This window comes from Neoarius graeffei, chromosome 17 (genome assembly GCF_027579695.1).
Source record: "Neoarius graeffei isolate fNeoGra1 chromosome 17, fNeoGra1.pri, whole genome shotgun sequence".
Lineage (NCBI taxonomy): Eukaryota > Metazoa > Chordata > Actinopteri > Siluriformes > Ariidae > Neoarius > Neoarius graeffei.
Window position 1 is genome coordinate 60,621,606 of NC_083585.1, and position 20,945 is coordinate 60,642,550.

A 20,945-nucleotide genomic window follows, 5' to 3' on the forward strand; every position below is an offset into this window, starting at 1 on the left:
AAATAGCTGGGGGGTGTTTGTTTGTTTAGCCTCCTTAGCTTAGTTAATAAATAGCTGGGGGGTGTTTGTTTGTTTAGCCTTCTTAGCTTAGCTAATAAATAGCTGGGGGGTGTTTGTTTGTTTGTTTGTTTAGCCTCCTTAGCTTAGTTAATAAATAGCTGGGGGGTGTTTGTTTGTTTGTTTGTTTAGCCTCCTTAGCTTAGTTAATAAATAGCTGGGGGGTGTTTGTTTGTTTGTTTAGCCTCCTTAGCTTAGTTAATAAATAGCTGGGGGGGGGGGGTGTTTGTTTGTTTAGCCTCCTTAGCTTAGTTAATAAATAGCTGGGGGGTGTTTGTTTAGCCTCCTTAGCTTAGTTAATAAATAGCTGGGGGGTGTTTGTTTGTTTAGCCTCCTTAGCTTAGTTAATAAATAGCTGGGGGGGTGTTTGTTTGTTTATTTAGCCTCCTTAGCTTAGCTAATAAATAGCTGGGGGGGTGTTTGTTTGTTTAGCCTCCTTAGCTTAGCTAATAAATAGCTGGGTGTGTGTTTGTTTAGCCTCCTTAGCTTAGTTAATAAATAGCTGGGGGGTGTTTGTTTGTTTGTTTAGCCTCCTTAGCTTAGTTAATAAATAGCTGGGGGGTGTTTGTTTGTTTGTTTAGCCTCCTTAGCTTAGTTAATAAATAGCTGGGGGGTGTTTGTTTGTTTAGCCTCCTTAGCTTAGCTAATAAATAGCTGGGGGGGGGGGTGTTTGTTTGTTTAGCCTCCTTAGCTTAGCTAATAAATAGCTGGGGGGGGGGGTGTTTGTTTGTTTAGCCTCCTTAGCTTAGTTAATAAATAGCTGGAGGGTGTTTGTTTGTCCTCTTAATTACAGAGGGACTGGTGACTATTTATTGTAAAGATGATTTGGGATATATTTGCACTTGCAAAAATTAATTTGACAATTTTCTCAATAATAAATTCACAATATTGCATTAATGTTTCTGACTGTTTGTAACAGGAAAGTAAGTTTATAAAGCTGTCCAAAGAGAACATGCACTCACTGGCCGCTCTAATAGGAACTTCTTGTTGATTCCAAGATCCCTGTTCTTGGCTGCAGGAGTGGAACCCAGTGTGGTGTTCTGTTCTGCTCACCACGGTTGTAAAGAGTGATTATATGAGTTACTATATCCTTCCAATCTGTCCATTTTCAGATCTCTAACCCTCTCTTATCAACAAGGAGTTTGTTTTTTTCACCCAAAGAACTGTTACTCACTCAATCACTCACTCGATGTTTTTTGTTTTCCCTCACCATTCTGCGTAAACTCTAGAGACTATTGTGTGTGAAAACCCCAGGAGGAGCTCAGCAGATTCTGAAACACTCAAACCAGTCCCCACAGTGCCACAGTGAAAGAAAGTCACACTTCACTGAGATATCACGATTTTTCCCGTTCTGATGTTTGAACATTGTGAACATTAACCGAAGCTCTTGATTTGTATCTGTGTGATTTGATGCATCGTGTTGCTGTCAAGGGATCGGCTGATTAGAGAACTGCAGAAAATAAAACAGCAGGTGGGTGAATCGGTGTTCTTAATAAAGTGGCCAGTGAATGTAGCTTTATATATTATAAAGGAAAAGTTAAGATTTCTCATTATGTAACAAACACAATAACTTTTAGCCTATTTCTAGATATAGTCCCTCTATTATAATTCAATAGAAAAAAGTCAAGCTTGAAATTAGTAAAAAAGTTTTAAAGAGTTAATAACCTTATATTTGTTTTAAAAACATATCAGAACTGTGTTTTGTGACATTATTTATTACAGTATACATATCATCATCATCATATCACCCAGCCAGCATAGTCACACACCATCCATGTCTCGGCTCATCGTCTGTACTTGAGGTAAAAAAGAACTTTGTGAAAAGTAAATTTAACCCTTTCAAGTATAAATCACAGAATTTATAAACCTGTGCAGATTATATTTCCACATTAAACCATTTTCTATGACGCGACATTGCATGTCTCATGAATTTTTGACTTTTTATGTCGCATAAATTATCACTCAAGTTGTAAACTGGATTGTTCATGTGTACGAATACTGAGCAAAAAAAAAAAAGGGACAAAAGTTTATACTATATCTTAATGTTTAGGTCTGAAATATTTAATATTGATGATCAAAGTCAAAATCATAGAAAATGGTTTTTTTTAAAATACAGAATATAGCAATATTGCTGGCATGTACAAAAAAATTACACAATTTATGATCATTGTGGCGGCACGGTGGTGTAGTGGTTAGCACTGTCGCCTCACAGCAAGAAGGTCCTGGGTTCGAGCCCCAGGGCCGGCGAGGACCTTTCTGTGCGGAGTTTGCATGTTCTCCCCGTGTCTGCGTGGGTTTCCTCCGGGTGCTCCGGTTTCCCCCACAGTCCAAAGACATGCAGGTTAGGTTAACTGGTGACTCTAAATTGAGCGTAGGTGTGAATGTGAGTGTGAATGGTTGTCTGTGTCTATGTGTCAGCCCTGTGATGACCTGGCGACTTGTCCAGGGTGTACCCCGCCTTTCGCCCGTAGTCAGCTGGGATAGGCTCCAGCTTGCCTGCGACCCTGTAGAAGGATAAAGCGGCTAGAGATAATGAGATGAGATGATCGTTGCATGATGCAATTGATATTGATGGGAGGAAAAAAGTCAAATCTCTTCAATTTAAATAAATCTAGTTTTAAAAATAGCTAACGTTTGTCCTATTGCTGTCTGGAACATTACTTCATTGATATATTCATTAACAGTACTGTGCAAAAGTCTTAGCCTCCCTATTTTTTTTTCCATACAAACTTTGTTGTAGATTTCTATTTTATGATTTCTACATTATCGAGTCAAAACATGACAAAAACATTTTAGAGTTCCAAACGTTCTGGTTTTTTTTTTCCAGCACAAAATTAAATGTTACAGGGAAAATTTTTTTGTATCTGAGCAGCATATTACACTTTTAAGAGAGCACTTTTCAGATTAAAAAAGAAAACATAATGAAGGCTACTGGAAAATTTGTGGTGCAAAATGAAGACACGAGTGTGACAAAGTGTCCAGAAGAACTGTGGCTGGTTCTGGAAGATGCTCAGTAAAACCTACAGCTCATTTCCACATAAAACTGCACTCACTGGACCTGAGACTACTATTTTTTTTTTTTAAAAGCAAAGGGTCATCTCACACCAAATACTGACTATGTTTCATTTATTATGGCTCACTGATTACTGTTTATAGTATTTTTTAAATATTGAAACATTTCATTTTATTATTTTTATGCCAGGCGGCACGGTGGTGTAGTGGTTAGCGCTGTCGCCTCACAGCAAGAAGGTCCGGGTTCGAGCCCCGTGGCCGGCGAGGGCCTTTCTGTGTGGAGTTTGCATGTTCTCCCCGTGTCCGCGTGGGTTTCCTCCGGGTGCTCCGGTTTCCCCCACAGTCCAAAGACATGCAGGTTAGGTTAACTGGTGGCTCTAAATTGAGCGTAGGTGTGAATGTGAGTGTGAATGGTTGTCTGTGTCTATGTGTCAGCCCTGTGATGACCTGGCGACTTGTCCAGGGTGTACCCCGCCTTTCGCCCGTAGTCAGCTGGGATAGGCTCCAGCTTGCCTGCGACCCTGTAGAACAGGATAAAGCGGCTACAGATGATATGAGATTTTTATGCCATTTTTTGGTCTACCGCATTTCTTTACATATGCTTTTATATACAGTGCTTTTGCACAGCACTGTATATAAAATGGCAAATAGTCTCAAGAGCTACAGAAATCAGGATCGTGATAGTGATTGGGAGCAGAATTATATCTTATATCTTCCTTAAAACAGCCACAAACTGACTAATGAAAAGGGTTAACCTGCTGATTCAAATCGCAAAAATACCAACTTTAGAAGAGAACGTTATGTAAGAAACAAATCTGAAAGCCACATGTCGTTTGGTTGAACATTTATTTTATGTTTCACATTTAGCTTTCCAGTGCAGGGAGACTTTACCGTTTATTCTTTATATTGTAGCTGTGATGTAATTGTAAATCATCTTTATGACCAGGTTTCTTTTGTCAAGCTGTTAGAATGCAATGGCTATAAGAAACACTAAAGCCATTTACTAAAATAAAGGCTATAATTCTAAGTATATATCATAAAAAACTTGTATCGTTTGCTATCTAAAAATATAGAGAAAGCATGCTACATGTAAAGCGACATATCTTATAGACATATCCAAACATAACACAATAGAAACTGCATAGAAATATTGCGAAGAAAGACTGGAAGGTCAACAAAATGTCTGAGATGCTGCTACAAAAATGATCATATACTGTATTCATATGGCTCAGGTCACTGTAATCTGAAATACTGAAAGTTCAGCCTTCAGGATATTCATTCTCTACATGCTAGGCTAACACACCAGGCTAATACGGAACTATTTGCTCATAAATGAACATCAGGATTGTAAAAATAGTGGCGTAAAATGGAGTAAATATGGTTAAGCCTTTTCAAATTTTAGTATTTTAGCACATCCTGATTTTGTCGAGACACTTAAAGATGGAGATTAGGGTACAGTACATCTGATCATCCAAACGACAAACGCGATCACATAGCATTAACCTTTATTTTCATTTATTTGACTCAATGTAAAGTTTAGCATTAAAGTTAATGGTTTTGTTTTAATTTACGCAATAAAATAGTTTAATGTTAACGAGGTTGTTAGTGAATTTGGCTCTCAATCTAATGTCAGTGAGGTAACATTAACATTAGATAAGCTAACTATATAGCTAGCTAGTGTTAGGTAAAAGATTTTATCACTGAATTAAAATCATGAAAGGATGAAGGGTACGTGTATTTTATTTCATGACTAACCTGTTAGTAGTTGAGTGTATTAATGTTTAATTTTTTATATATCTTTAATCGGAAGGAGTTTGGCAAGATGAACATAAAGCAATTCTGGCCCCCAAAAAAGTGTATATTAACATATTCAAGTACTGAATAAAGAGTTAAAGTGGTATTAATGTTGTACAAATTAAAGTGCAGTCAGTTCAAACTAATAAATCAATTAAAGTGTCTTGCAAAACATTGTATAAATAGAATAAATAACCTAACTGAAAATAACACTGAAAAAATTATCACGAGCAAAATTCAAAAAGGCAGCGCAACGCTCGACCCTGTACGTACGATCATAGCGTGATCACGCATCAGTGATGCTCAATAACACCTCGGCTCCAGATGAAGAAACTTCAAGTAAATTAAAGATAAATTTCATCTATTTAGCCAGTTGTTTTAATCTGGACCTCATTCTAATCTGGATGTATTTGTTTGTATTTTTCTTTATATGAAGAAACATTTTAATCTGGATTTTTTTTTTTTTTTTAATTTGGACATCCAATTCTGGAGTTCTATTTACCTGGAGGACATTCCATCATAATCTGGACTCCTGTTAATCTAAATGTTTTAATCTGGACCCTTTTAGATATTTTAATCCTGCATATCTGAATCAGTAGGAAAATGGAAATGGATGAATGAATGAATAATATTGACTCAATTTGTCCTAATCTGGATATTTCATAATTTGTAGGTTTTATAATCAAGGTCTTAATCTTGCCTGTTCATAATCTGTATATCCTAATTTGGTGGGGTTTTTAATTTTATTTGGCTGTCATATATATTACATAATTTAATTGGGACCAATTTGGACTCATTTTATCTGGAAGGTTTAAGTGGGACTCCAGGACTCAGATTATTTTAATCTGGACTCTTCTTAATTTGATTATGTTAATTTGGATTTCTCATAATCCAGATATCTTAATGTGGACGTTTTCCACTGAACGTTTTTTAATTTGAAGATCTTAATCTGGACATCTCATAATCTGGATACTTTATACAGAACTGTTTTTTTTTTTGAAGATGATGTTAATCTGGATGTTTTATTCTGAACTTCTTTTTTAGTTTGAAGATCTTAATATGGATCTCTCATAATCTGGATATTTTATACTAAACCGTTTTGTTTTTTTCAAAAGATGTTAACCTGGATGTTTTATTCTGAACAACTTTTTTAGTTTGAAGATCTTAATCTGGATGTTTTATACTGATTTTTTTTTATTTGAAGATCTTAATCTGGATAACAAACTGAATGTTTTATTCTGAACCCCATTTAATCTGAATATTTTTTAATCTGGACTCCTCTTAGACTGTACATCTGATCAAAGGAGCTTTGTGTTTATTTCCAAATCTCTGAAAACAGAAGCAATCTGGGGTTTTTCATAAGATGGCCATCTTATTGTGGACTCAGTGTGGCGAGGAAATGGACTGCGGGTAGGAGCGATGATTGTTTTCCTCTAGCTGGAGGTGGTAGAACGGCTCGTCTGGGCGAAACCCGTACGCAGTGGCAGGGCGGCCGTTTGATCCGTTGCTGTGGGGGGGGGACAGAGAGAGATTATCACAGATAAGATTCGGGATGAGTCATACATGGAAACAGTCACTAGATGGCAATCTTTTACTTCTGTTAGCTAGATTTAGATCAGTGTGCCAACAACAGCTGGATGTATTAAACTGATGAAGCTGATGAAGTTTTCAGTCTCGATGGAAGAAATAATGTCATGCCAGAGCTCTATCTAAGAGCAGTACATGCCTGAAGTATCACTAATAAAAGTTCATAGCCAACATCACATCAGCTACACCGCTAAATCATCACCTGCTCGCCTCAGACGGCCTGGTCAGTATTTCTGAGGTACATCTGGAGTCAGTTTAATGTAATAGAGAAATTGTGTGCATCGTCTTTAATCACAATATCACTTTAACAGCTTTATCAGTGCTACCTCTGTGTACAGACTAACACTGAGGGTGTTTTTTTTTTTTATGGTTTCTAATCCAAGTGATAAGTCGCAGCTATTCTCAGACGGGCATTGTCTGGGGGGAAAGAAAAAAACAAAAAACTTTATTACTCTAATATATCTCAATGTTTAAAGAGTTTTGTCTTGAGGCCAGATTTCCTATGTTAGACATAAATCACACCTGGAATAATTCCAATAAACAAAATTCTGTCTTATCAGTAACGAGATAGAGGCCAAGTATGCAACTGACAGGAAAACACATTGCACTGAAAGTATATCTGGTGCTCATTTAATTTCAGGGACACAGAAGTATTGTTCTGTCCTAATCGCTAAAGGTCTGGCGTTTATCAGAGACACGTTACAGCACTGTGTGGAATGAATCAGACTCGTAACTCGTAATTTCTACCTCCAAGTAGGAAAGAACCCAAAGAAAATACCACCTTGACTTGGAGTTCCTACTCAGGGACTCGGGATGGTTTCTTCAAGCCCAAGTTACATCAAATCAACATGGCGGCTCAGAATGTCATACAAACACCACCACTACTACCACTTTTTTACCTTTCAGTGAATTATTCCGTATATGCAAGTATAACCCCAATTCCAAAAAAAAAAAAAATGTAATGCTGTGTAAAACAAATATAAACAATGTGATGATTTGCAAATCATGGAAACCCGATATTTCATTGAAAATAGTACAAAGACAATATATCAAATGTTGAAACTGAGAAATTTTGTTTTCTGAAAAAAATTATGCTCATTTTGAATTTAGTGCCAGCAACAGGTTTAAAAAAAAAATTGACACAGGGCAACAGAAGATTTGAAAAGTTGTGTAATACTTTTAAAACTAAATAAATAAATAAATAGGTTAACGGTCAACAGGTCAGTAAGATGACTGGGTATAAAAAGAGCATCCCAGAGAGGCGGAGTCTCTCAGAAGTAAAGATGGGGAGGGGTTCAGTGAACGACTGCGTGGGCAAACAGTGCAACAATTTAAGAATAACAAAACATTCTCGATGTAAAATTGCAAAGAATTTGTGGATCACATCATCTATGGTCCATAATATCATTAAACGATTCAGAGAATCTGGGGAAATCTCTGCATGCAAGAGACAAGGCTGAAAACTGACACTGGATGCCTGTGATCTTCAGGCCCTCAGGAGACACTGTGCAGACACATGTCTATAGTGGAAATCACTGTATGGGCTCAGGAACACTTCAGAAAACCATCGTCTGTGAAAACACTTCATTACTGCATCCACAAATGCAAGTTAAAACCAGATATAAACAATATCCAGAAACACCGCCACCTTCTCTGGGCCCGAGCTCTTTTACGACGGACTGAGGTGAAGTGGAAAATTGTCCCAAGGTCTGACGAATCAAAAGTAGAAATTATTTTTCAAAATCATGGACACCACGTCCTCCAGGCTAAAGAGGAGAGGGACCATCCGGCTTGTTATCAGTGCACAGTTCAAAAGCCAGCATCTGTGATGGTATGAGGGGGCATTAGTGCACATCTGGGAAGGCATCATTAATGCTGAATGATATATACACATTTCAGAACAAAATGCTGCCATCCAGACTAAATCTTTTTCAGGGAAGGCCTTCCTTCTTTCAGCAAGACAGTAGTCAAAGAGTCCAGGCGCTAAACTGGCCTGCCTGCAATACAGACCTGTCTCCTACTGCAAACATTTGGTGCATTATGAAACGCAAAATGTGACAAAAGAGACTCTGAACTGCTGAGCAACTGAAATTGTACATCACGTAAGAATGGGTCATTTCACCAGGGGAACAAAGTAATATGTGATGTCTAACTAAACTAACATTGTGTCTCAAATTGCATACTTACGTATGGACAATTAAGTACCGGTTTTCCTATATAAAAAAAAAAAACTCTCGAAAGCTCAGTTTTGCATGCCAGTGTCCTGGATTTTCTCTCTCAGTAAACACTTCTGAATGTTTTTCCAAGTTGAGACGCAGCCCCTGACATGACGGCAATCACAACGACTGTGGAAAGTTTTAAAGAGAGACAGAAAGAGCTCGTCAGCGTGTTTAACATCGCCGTGCATGAAACTGATGGGGCGTCGCATCCGACGTGCAGTCCAAGTCCAGTCCGATGAAAGTGAGCAGGTTTTAATGCCTCGGATGTATGCGAGCATGTGAACAAATGCTGCTCGTGTTGCCGCTGCTTCTGCACGTGCACACAAAGTCGAGCGTCGTGTATAAACCAGGCCTAACGTGGAAATGTTGATTTAATCAGCAGGTTGTTTGTTACTTGGGAAAAACTAGATCAAATGTGTATTTTAAGATGAAAATATTGGCCGTTTACGTGTACTGGGATCAGGCGACGCCCCTGCTCTCGGAATCCACACCGAGCTGTTGGCACATGGTGGAGCTTCAGGATGTTTACACACTTATACACACTCTGTATTTAAAACATGAGGCGTTTGCTTTGCTCATATGTGCACACATGACTGTGTTCTTTCTAGACCCAAATCACTTTCAGTAATCAGTTACAGAAACCCACCTGGTGGGTTTCTGTAACTGATTACTGGAAGTGATTCGGGTCTAGAAAGAACACACGGTCATGAGTGTACAAATAGAAGGTAGGTTTCCTCACTCTCACTCTTTCTACAGAAAAAAAAAAAAAGGAGACTCGTACCTCTGGGTACCTTTCAGAACCTCAGAGATCAGGAACAGGGTTGTACCTTGAGTCACCTAGGAGCGTGCGATTATTACAAAAATATATCTCGATACTCGAAGACATTTCTATGATGTACGATGTGTAGGTTCGCTAACAAACTGGCAGAAAAAAATACTACCATGTTGAGAAATCTTTTGGAAAAAAAAAATCACTAACATTTTACGACCGCGTAAACTTCTTTGAATCGCACAGTATACAACGTGTACTGTTCCTTTCAGTCACTGGAAACATTTTTACAAACACGAATGTGTTGTGAAGGTTAAAGAAATCGTGAATGAGAAGCATGAGTTGTACGAGAACACAGGTTTATGACTTCCTGGCTTCAGCATGAAATGTTTCGAAAGTCAGACTGCACAATGCACGTGATTTAATGTAAAAAAAAAAAAAAAAGAGCTGTAGAATAAGTCGAATATTTTACTGTACGATATACGATATGCAGGTTTGCTATCAAACTGGCAGAAAAACTATTTTTTTAAATGAACCTTTATAGAAATACGATGGTGCGATGGTACCCGATGCAAAAATCCATCGTTTAACATGTCGAGAAATTGTTTTAAAAATTGCTAACAATTTAAAGAAACAGAACAAAAATTTTACGATCGCGTAAACTTCTTTGAATCGCACAGTATACAGCGTGTACGTTCGTGTTTGCAACAATGTTTCCAGAGATACTACAAATAAGTAAGTAAGTAAGTAAGTAAGTAATCTTACTTTCAGTATCTGTGGAAACATTGTTACAAACACGAACGCATTGCGAAGGTTAAAGTGAAACGTGAGTCGTACGAGTACACGGGTTTACGACTTCCTGGCTTCAGCATGAAGCGTTTCGAAAGACAGATTGCACAATGCGTGTGATTTAACGTAAAGAATGAAGAGCAGTATAACCATTCTTATATTAATCTAATAGTTTTTCTTATAATGATCTGATATTTTACGTGAGATTTTGTAAAATAATTTATCCTGACGATCAAAAGTACGCAAAACAAAACGACGGGTCCGAGAGCGGGTCTGAGCAAAGTGCTCTCGATCCGTTTCCCATCGAGACGTGAGAAAGTGCCTGGATTCTAAATCGACTCGCTGCAGGAAGTGAATCGGACATGCCGTGTGTTTTGGGTTGCAGTATTTATCGTAGACGTGAGCTGCTACACTGAGCTAAAGGACAGAGCTGTAGCACTGCAGAGATGATTTTCTGCTGATTTCTGGCACGAAACAAAAAACACTTGATCCACCAAGTGTGTTAAACCTGTTATTTAATTAATTATCTATCGCGCTCCAGCTCTGTGTTCTCTGTGCTCAGGTGAGTTTTGAGATTTCTAACACAATTCTGTGCTCAGTATGTTTCCGGCCATCAGAACGCAAGCGATTGAAGGAATAGGACACTTACTATGAATGTTGACTTCTACAAATAATGAACCCTGAAACAGGTCAGTGAAGAGCAGTGTCTCTCCCCCGGGATAAGGTCATTCTGAAATAGTGTCAAAATCCACCCTAGATGTTTCGTAAATACACTCAGTCGGTAAACAGGAAGTCGATGTGCGACAGACTTGAAAACAGTATACATGGTATAGAACCCCAAGCTGAAGCTCGGTACCAAGTAGCTATGATTTGTGGTTGCTGAGAAAAAGTGTGTTTCGGATGGACGGACAGAGGTAAACCTGTATACCCCCTCCTTCAGAGCAGGGTTATAAATAATAAGAGAGAGAGAGAGAGAGAGAGAGAGAGAGAGAGAGAGAGAGAGAGTTAGTTACAGGAAGTCAGAGTGGCAGCAGACAAAAAGTAAACTTTAAGCTCAGCTCTGTTTTTACTGTTCTGAAGAGTGAAGCTGCACAGGAAACATGACTCAGTGTCTCTCTCTCTCTCACTGTCTGTCTCCAAGTGTCTCAACTCTCTCTCTCTCTCTCTCTCTCTCTCCCCCCCCCCCCGAGTCTCTCAGTCTTTCTAAGTCTCTCTGTCTCAGTACCCCCCCGAAGTGTCTCCGTCTCAGCATCTCTCTCTCTCTCAATCCAAGAGTCTCTGTCTCAGTATATCTCTTTCTCTCTCTCCCCCGTCTCTCACTGTGTCTCTCTCTGTCTCACTTTACGAGTCCCTCTCTCTACGCGTCTCTCTGTCCTCTAAAAATAAAGTCACTAACATTAAACATCACAGAGAGTAAAAATGAGCAGGCTGCTCTCTCTGTGCTCTCCTGAGATAAACACGGTCCCTTTAAGAGAGCCTTCATTTGATTTAAATGGGAATGATGTCCAGCTTCATTCTCACAACAGGACTGAGTCGGATTGTGTCGGACTGAGTCGGATTGTGTCGGGCTGAGTCGGATTGTGTCGGGCTGAGTCGGATTGTGTCGGGCTGAGTCGGATTGTGTCGGGCTGAGTCGGACTGTGTCGGGCTGAGTCGGACTGTGTCGGGCTGAGTCAGTTTGTGTCGGTTTGTGTCCGACTGTGTCGGATTGTGTCGGACTGTGTCGTTTGTGTTGGACTGCGTCGGTTTGTGTTGGATTGAGTCGGATTGTGTAGGACTGTGTCGGTTTGTGTCGGTTTGTGTCAGACTGTGTTGTTTGTGTTGGACTGCGTCGGTTTGTGTTGGATTGAGTCGGATTGTGTAGGACTGTGTCGGTTTGTGTCGGACTGTGTCGGACTGTGTCGGTTTGTGTCGGTTTGTGTCGGACTGTGTCAGTTTGTGTTGGAGTGAGTCGGATTGTGTAGTACTGTAAGTTTGTGTTGGGCTGAGTCGGATCGTGTCAGACTGTGTCAGTTTGTGTCAGACTGAGTCGGATTGTGTAGGACTGTCAGTTTGTGTCGGGCTGAGTCGGATTGTGTAGGACTGTCAGTTTGTGTCGGACTGTATCAGATTGTGTCAGTTTGTGTCGGACTGTGTCAGTTTGTGTTGGACTGAGTCGGATTGTGTAGGACTGTCAGTTTGTGTCGGGCTGAGTCGGATTGTGTAGGACTGTGTCAGATTGTGTCGGACTGTGTCAGTTTGTGTCGGGCTGAGTTGGATTGTGTAGGACTGTCAGTTTGTGTCGGGCTGAGTCGGATTGTGTAGGACTGTGTCAGATTGTGTCGGACTGTGTCAGTTTGTGTCGGGCTGAGTCGGATTGTGTAGGACTGTGTCAGATTGTGTCGGACTGTGTCAGTTTGTGTCGGGCTGAGTCGGATTGTGTCAGTTTGGGTCGGATTGAGTCAGACTATGTAGGACTGTGTTAGTTTGTGTCGGACTGAGTCGGATTGTGTCGGACTGTGTTAGTTTGTGTCGGACTGGGTCAGTTTGTGTCGGACTGAATCAGTTTGTGTCGGACTGAGTCGGATTGTGTCGGACTGTGCCAGTTTGTGTCGGACTGTGTCAATTTGTGTCGGACTGTGTCGGTTTGTGTCGGACTGTGTCGGTTTGTGTCGGACTGAGTCGGATTGTGTCGGTTTGTGTCAGTTTGAGTCGGATTGTGTAGGACTGTGTCGGTTTGTGTCGGACTGTGTCGGTTTGTGTCGGACTGAGTCGGATTGTGTCGGTTTGTGTCGGACTGTGTCGGACTGTGTCGGTTTGTGTCGGTTTGAGTCGGATTGAGTCGGACTGTGTCGGTTTGAGTCGGATTGAGTCGGACTGTGTCGGTTTGAGTCGGATTGTGTCGGTTTGTGTCAGTTTGAGTCGGATTGAGTCGGACTGTGTCAGGTTGTGTCGGACTGTGTCGGATTGTGTAGGACTGTGTCAGTTTGTGTCGGTTTGTGTCGGACTGTGTCGGATTGTGTCAGTTTGTGTCGGACTGAGTCGGATTGTGTAGGACTGTGTCAGTTTGTGTCAGTTTGTGTCGGTTTGTGTCAGTTTGAGTCGGATTGAGTCGGACTGTGTCGGTTTGTGTCAGTTTGAGTCGGATTGTGTAGGACTGTGTCAGTTTGAGTCGGACTGTGTCGGGTTGTGTCGGGCTGAATCGGATTGTGTAGGACTGTGTCAGTTTGTGTCGGATTGTGTCGGACTGTGTCAGTTTGTGTCGGTTTGTGTCGGACTGTGTCGGATTGTGTCAGTTTGTGTCGGACTGTGTCAGTTTGTGTCGGGCAGAGTTGGATTGTGTTGGACTGTGTCAGTTTGGGTCGGATTGTTTCGGCTTGTTTTGGATTGAGTCGGATTGTGTAGGACTGTGCCAGTTTGGGTCGGACTGTGTCAATTTGTGTCGGACTGTGTCGGTTTGTGTCGGACTGTGTAAGTTTGCGTCGGGCTGAGTCGGATTGTGTCGGACTGTGTCAGTTTGTGTCGGTTTGTGTCGGACTGTGTCGGATTGTGTCAGTTTGTGTCGGACTGTGTCAGTTTGTGTCGGGCAGAGTTGGATTGTGTTGGACTGTGTCAGTTTGGGTCGGATTGTTTCGGCTTGTTTTGGATTGAGTCGGATTGTGTAGGACTGTGCCAGTTTGGGTCGGACTGTGTCAATTTGTGTCGGACTGTGTCGGTTTGTGTCGGACTGTGTAAGTTTGCGTCGGGCTGAGTCGGATTGTGTCGGACTGTGTCGGTTTGTGTCGGATTGTGTCGGGCTGAGTGGGATCTGTAGGAATGTGTTGGACTGTGCCAGTTTGGGACGGACTGTGCCAGTTTGGGTCAGAGTGAGTCGGATTGTGTCGGACTGTGTAAGGTTGTGTCGGGCTGAGTCGGATTGTGTCGGACTGTGTCAGGTTGTGTCGGACTGTGTCAGTTTGTGTAGGACTGTGTCGATTTGTGTCGGTTTGAGTCGGATTGAGTCAGTTTGGGTCGGATTGTGTCGGACTGTGTCAGTTTGTGTCGGACTGTGTCGGTTTGTGTCGGATTGTGTCGGACTGTGTCAGTTTGTGTCGGACTGTGTCAGATTGTGTAGGACTGTGTCAGTTTGTGTCGGGCTGAGTCGGATTGTGTCAGTTTGGGTCGGATTGAGTCAGATTGTGTAGGACTGTGTTAGTTTGTGTCGGACTGAGTCAGTTTGTGTCGGACTGAGTCGGATTGTGTAGGATTGTGTCGGACTGTGTTAGTTTGTGTCGGACTGAGTCAGATTGTGTCGGACTGTGCCAGTTTGGGTCGGACTGTGTCAATTTGTGTCGGACTGTGTCGGTTTGTGTCGGACTGTGTCAGTTTGTGTCAGTTTGAGTCGGATTGAGTCGGACTGTGTCGGTTTGTGTCAGTTTGAGTCGGATTGTGTAGGACTGTGTCAGGTTGTGTCGGACTGTGTCGGGTTGTGTCGGACTGTGTCAGTTTGTGTCGGGCTGAGTCGGATTCTGTAGGACTGTGTCAGTTTGTGTCGGTTTGTGTCGGACTGTGTTGGATTGTGTCAGTTTGTATCGGACTGAGTCGGATTGTGTAGGACTGTGTCGGACTGTGTCGGTTTGTGTCGGACTGTGTCGGTTTGTGTCGGGCTGAGTGGGATCTGTAGGAATGTGTCGGAGTGTCAGTTTATGTCGGGCTGAGTCGGATTGTGTCGGGCTGAGTCGGATTGTGTAGGATTGTGTCGGACTGTGTTAGTTTGTGTCGGACTGAGTCAGTTTGTGTCGGACTGAGTCGGATTGTGTAGGATTGTGTCGGACTGTGTTAGTTTGTGTCGGACTGAGTCAGATTGTGTCGGACTGTGCCAGTTTGGGTCGGACTGTGTCAATTTGTGTCGGACTGTGTCGGTTTGTGTCGGACTGTGTCAGTTTGTGTCAGTTTGAGTCGGATTGAGTCGGACTGTGTCGGTTTGTGTCAGTTTGAGTCGGATTGTGTAGGACTGTGTCAGGTTGTGTCGGATTGTGTCGGACTGTGTCAGTTTGTGTCGGGCTGAGTCGGATTCTGTAGGACTGTGTCAGTTTGTGTCGGTTTGTGTCGGACTGTGTTGGATTGTGTCAGTTTGTATCGGACTGAGTCGGATTGTGTAGGACTGTGTCGGACTGTGTCGGTTTGTGTCGGTTTGTGTCGGGCTGAGTGGGATCTGTAGGAATGTGTCGGAGTGTCAGTTTATGTCGGGCTGAGTCGGATTGTGTCGGGCTGAGTCGGATTGTGTAGGATTGTGTCGGACTGTGTTAGTTTGTGTCGGACTGAGTCGGATTGTGTAGGATTGTGTCGGACTGTGTTAGTTTGTGTCGGACTGAGTCAGATTGTGTCGGACTGTGCCAGTTTGGGTCGGACTGTGTCAATTTGTGTCGGACTGTGTCGGTTTGTGTCGGACTGTGTCAGTTTGTGTCAGTTTGAGTCGGATTGAGTCGGACTGTGTCGGTTTGTGTCAGTTTGAGTCGGATTGTGTAGGACTGTGTCAGGTTGTGTCGGACTGTGTCGGGTTGTGTCGGACTGTGTCAGTTTGTGTCGGGCTGAGTCGGATTCTGTAGGACTGTGTCAGTTTGTGTCGGTTTGTGTCGGACTGTGTTGGATTGTGTCAGTTTGTATCGGACTGAGTCGGATTGTGTAGGACTGTGTCGGACTGTGTCGGTTTGTGTCGGACTGTGTCGGTTTGTGTCGGGCTGAGTGGGATCTGTAGGAATGTGTCGGAGTGTCAGTTTATGTCGGGCTGAGTCGGATTGTGTCGGGCTGAGTCGGATTGTGTAGGATTGTGTCGGACTGTGTTAGTTTGTGTCGGACTGAGTCGGATTGTGCCGGACTGTGCCAGTTTGGGTCGGACTGTGTCAGTTTGTGTTGGAGTGAGTCGGATTGTGTAGGACTGTGTAAGGATGTGTTGGTTTGTGTCGGACTGTGTCGGTTTGTGTCGGACTGTGTCGGTTTGAGTCGGACTGTGTCGGTTTGAGTCGGATTGAGTCAGATTGTGTAGGACTGTGTTGGTTTGTGTCGGTTTGTGTCGGACTGTGTCGGTTTGTTTCGGACTGTGTCGGTTTGTGTCAGTTTGGGTCGGATTGAGTCAGATTGTGTAGGACTGTGTCGGTTTGTGTCGGTTTGTGTCGGACTGTGTCGGTTTGAGTCGGACTGTGCCGGTTTGAGTCGGATTGAGTCAGATTGTGTAGGACTGTGTTGGTTTGTGTCGGTTTGTGTCGGACTGTGTCGGTTTGTTTCGGACTGTGTCGGTTTGTGTCAGTTTGTGTTGGATTGAGTCGGATTGTGTCGGACTGTATCGGACTGTGTTGGTTTGTGTCGGACTGTGTCGGTTTGTGTCGGATTGATTCGGTTTGTGTCGGACTGTATCGGACTGTGTTGGTTTGTGGCGGACTGTGTCGGTTTGTGGCGGACTGTGTCGGTTTGGGTCGGATTGAGTCAGATTGTGTAGGACTGTCAGTTTGTGTCGGACTGTGTAAGTTTGTGTCGGATTGAGTCGGATTGTGTAGGACTGTGTCGGTTTGTGTCGGACTGTGTAAGTTTGTGGCGGACTGTGTCGGTTTGTGTCGGATTGTGTCGGACTGTGTCGGTTTGTGTTGGTTTGTGTCGGACTGTGTCGGTTTGTGGCGGACTGTGTCGGTTTGTGTCGGACTGTGTCGGTTTGTGGCGGGCTGAGTGGGATCTGTAGGAATGTGTCGGACTGTGTCAGTTTGTGTCGGGCTGAGTCGGATTGTGTCGGACTGTGTTAGTTTGTGTCGGACTGAGTCGGATTGTGTCGGACTGTGCCAGTTTGGGTCGGACTGTGTCAGTTTGTGTTGGAGTGAGTCGGATTGTGTCGGACTGTGTAAGGATGTGTCGGTTTGTGTCGGACTGTGTTGGTTTGAGTCGGACTGTGTCGGTTTGAGTCGGATTGAGTCAGATTGTGTAGGACTGTGTTGGTTTGTTTCGGACTGTGTCAGTTTGTGTTGGATTGAGTTGGATTGTGTCGGACTGTGTCGAACTGTGTCGGTTTGTGTCGGATTGATTCGGATTGTGTAGGACTGTGTCGGTTTGTGTCGGACTCTGTCAGTTTGTGTCGGATTGAGTCAGATTGTGTCGGATTGTGTAGGACTGTGTCAGTTTGTGTCGGATTGAGTCAGATTCTGTAGGACTGTGTCAGTTTGGGTCGGATTGAGTCAGATTGTGTAGGATTGTGTAGGACTGTGTCAGTTTGTGTCGGACTGTGTCGGTTTGTGTCGGACTGTGTCGGTTTGATTCGGTTTGTGTCGGACTGTATCGGACTGTGTCGGTTTGTGGCGGACTGTGTCGGTTTGGGTCGGATTGAGTCAGATTGTGTAGGACTGTGTCAGTTTGTGTCGGATTGTGTCGGACTGTGTCAGTTTGTGTCGGACTGTGTAAGTTTGTGTCGGACTGTGTCGGTTTGTGGCGGATTGAGTCAGTTTGTGTAGGACTGTGTCAGTTTGTGTCGGATTGAGTCGGATTGTGTAGGACTGTGTCGGTTTGTGGCGGACTGTGTCGGTTTGTGGCGGACTGTGTCGGTTTGTGGCGGATTGTGTAGGACTGTGTCGGTTTGTGGCGGACTGTGTCGGTTTGTGGCGGACTGTGTCGGTTTGTGGAGGATTGTGGCGGACTGTGGCGGTTTGGGTCGGATTGAGTCAGATTGTGTAGGACTGTGTCAGTTTGTGTCGGATTGATTCGGATTGTGTAGGACTGTGTCGGTTTGTGTCGGACTGAGTCAGATTGTGTAGGACTGTGTCAGTTTGGGTCGGATTGAGTCAGATTGTGTCGGATTGTGTAGGACTGTGTCAGTTTGTGGCGGACTGTGTCGGTTTGTGGCGGACTGTGTCGGTTTGTGGCGGACTGTGTCGGTTTGTGGCGGACTGTGTCGGTTTGTGGCGGATTGAGTCAGATTGTGTAGGACTGTGTCAGTTTGTGTCGGATTGATTCGGATTGTGTAGGACTGTGTCGGTTTGTGTCGGACTGTGTCAGTTTGTGTCGGATTGAGTCAGATTGTGTCGGATTGTGTAGGACTGTGTCAGTTTGTGTCGGATTGAGTCAGATTCTGTAGGACTGTCAGTTTGGGTCGGATTGAGTCAGATTGTGTAGGATTGTGTAGGACTGTGTCAGTTTGTGTCGGACTGTGTCGGTTTGTGGCGGACTGTGTCGGTTTGTGGCGGATTGTGTCGGTTTGTGGCGGACTGTGTCGGTTTGTGGCAGATTGAGTCAGATTGTGTAGGACTGTGTCGGTTTGTGGCGGACTGTGTCGGTTTGTGTCGGATTGAGTCAGATTGTGTAGGACTGTGTCGGTTTGTGGCGGACTGTGTCGGTTTGTGGCGGACTGTGTCGGTTTGTGGCGGATTGGAGTCAGATTGTGTAGGACTGTGTCAGTTTGTGTCGGATTGAGTCGGATTGTGTCGGACTGTGTCAGTTTGTGTCGGACTGTGTCGGTTTGTGGCCGACTGTGTCAGTTTGGGTCGGATTGAGTCAGATCGTGTCGGATTGAGTCAGATTGTGTCGGACTGTGTCAGTTTGTGTTGGACTGTGTCAGTTTGTGTCGGATTGAGTCGGATTGTGTAGGACTGTGTCGGTTTGTGTCGGACTGTGTAAGTTTGTGGCGGACTGTGTCGGTTTGTGGCTGACTGTGTAGGACTGTGTCGGTTTGTGGCGGACTGTGTCGGTTTGGGTCGGATTGAGTCAGATTGTGTAGGACTGTGTCGGATTGAGTCGGACTGTGTCGGTTTGTGTCGGATTGTGTCGGATTGTGTCGGACTATGTCAGTTTGTGTCGGTTTGTGTTGGAGTGAGTTGGATTGTGTCGGACTGTGTCAGTTTGTGTTGGATTGATTCGGACTGTGTCGGACTGTGTCGGTTTGTGTAGGACTGTGTCGGACTGTGTCGGACTGTGTCGGTTTGTGGCGGACTGTGTCGGTTTGTGGCGGACTGTGTCGGTTTGTGGCGGATTGTGGCGGACTGTGTCGGTTTGTGGCGGATTGTGGCGGACTGTGTCGGTTTGTGGCGGACTGTGTCGGTTTGTGGCGGACTGTGTCGGTTTGTGGCGGACTGTGTCGGTTTGTGGCGGACTGTGTCGGTTTGTGGCGGATTGAGTCAGATTGTGTAGGACTGTGTCAGTTTGTGTCGGATTGATTCGGATTGTGTAGGACTGTGTCGGTTTGTGTCGGACTGTGTCAGATTGTGTCGGATTGAGTCAGATTGTGTCGGATTGAGTCAGATTGTGTCGGATTGTGTAGGACTGTGTCAGTTTGTGTCGGATTGAGTCAGATTGTGTAGGACTGTCAGTTTGGGTCGGATTGAGTCAGATTGTGTCGGATTGTGTCGGACTGTGTCAGTTTGTGTCGGACTGTGTAGGTTTGTGGCGGACTGTGTCGGTTTGTGTCGGACTGTGTCGGTTTGTGGCGGACTGTGTCGGTTTGGGTCGGATTGAGTCAGATTGTGTAGGACTGTGTCAGTTTGTGTCGGATTGATTCGGATTGTGTAGGACTGTGTCAGTTTGGGTCGGATTGAGTCAGATTGTGTAGGACTGTGTCAGTTTGTGGCGGACTGTGTCGGTTTGTGTCGGACTGTGTCAGTTTGTGTCGGATTGAGTCAGATTGTGTAGGACTGTGTCAGTTTGGGTCGGATTGAGTCAGATTGTGTAGGACTGTGTCAGTTTGTGTCGGATTGATTCGGATTGTGTAGGACTGTGTCAGTTTGGGTCGGATTGAGTCAGATTGTATCGGATTGTGTAGGACTGTGGCGGACTGTGTCGGTTTGTGGCGGACTGTGTCGGTTTGTGGCGGACTGTGCCGGTTTGTGGCGGACTGTGTCGGTTTGTGGCGGATTGAGTCAGATTGTGTAGGACTGTGTCAGTTTGTGTCGGATTGATTCGGATTGTGTAGGACTGTGTCGGTTTGTGTCGGACTGTGTCAGTTTGTGTCGGATTGAGTCAGATTGTGTCGGATTGTGTAGGACTGTGTCAGTTTGTGTCGGATTGAGTCAGATTGTGTAGGACTGTGTCAGTTTGGGTCCGATTGAGTCGGACTGTGTCGGTTTGTGGCGGACTGTGTCGGTTTGTGGCGGACTGTGTCGGTTTGTGGCGGACTGTGTCGGTTTGTGGCGGACTGAGTCGGATTGTGTAGGACTGTGTCGGTTTGTGGCGGACTGTGTCGGTTTGTGGCGGATTGAGTCGGATTGTGTAGGACTGTGTCGGTTTGTGGCGGACTGTGTCAGTTTGTGTCGGATTGAGTCGGATTGTGTAGGACTGTGTCGGTTTGTGGCGGACTGTGTAAGTTTGTGGCGGACTGTGTCGGTTTGTGGCGGACTGTGTCAGTTTGTGTTGGATTGAGTCAGATTGTGTCGGATTGTGTAGGACTGTGTCAGTTTGTGTCGGATTGATTCGGATTGTGTAGGACTGTGTCGGTTTGTGGCGGACTGTGTAGGACTGTCGGTTTGTGGCGGACTGTGTCGGTTTGTGGCGGATTGAGTCAGATTGTGTAGGACTGTGTCAGTTTGAGTCGGATTGTGTAGGACTGTGTCGGTTTGTGGCGGACTGTGTCGGTTTGTGGCGGATTGAGTCAGATTGTGTAGGACTGTGTCAGTTTGTGTCGGATTGAGTCGGATTGTGTCGGACTGTGTCAGTTTGTGTCGGTTTGTGGCGGACTGTGTCGGTTTGTGTCGGACTGTGTCAGTTTGGGTCGGATTGAGTCAGACCGTGTCGGA

The 20,945-nt window shown here is 44.1% G+C and overlaps 1 protein-coding gene across 1 annotated transcript in view; it reads right to left on the reverse strand.

The window, feature by feature from the left end:
* Positions 1 to 3,941: 3,941 nt before the first annotated feature.
* Positions 3,942 to 20,945, reverse strand: part of kifap3b (kinesin-associated protein 3b) — a 76,832-nt gene continuing 59,828 nt past the window's right edge. Inside the window, exon 20 of the mRNA XM_060898211.1 lies at positions 3,942 to 6,370. Coding sequence (XP_060754194.1) covers positions 6,247 to 6,370 — 124 coding nt within the window. The 3' untranslated portion in view covers positions 3,942 to 6,246. The remainder of the gene's footprint in view (positions 6,371 to 20,945) is intronic.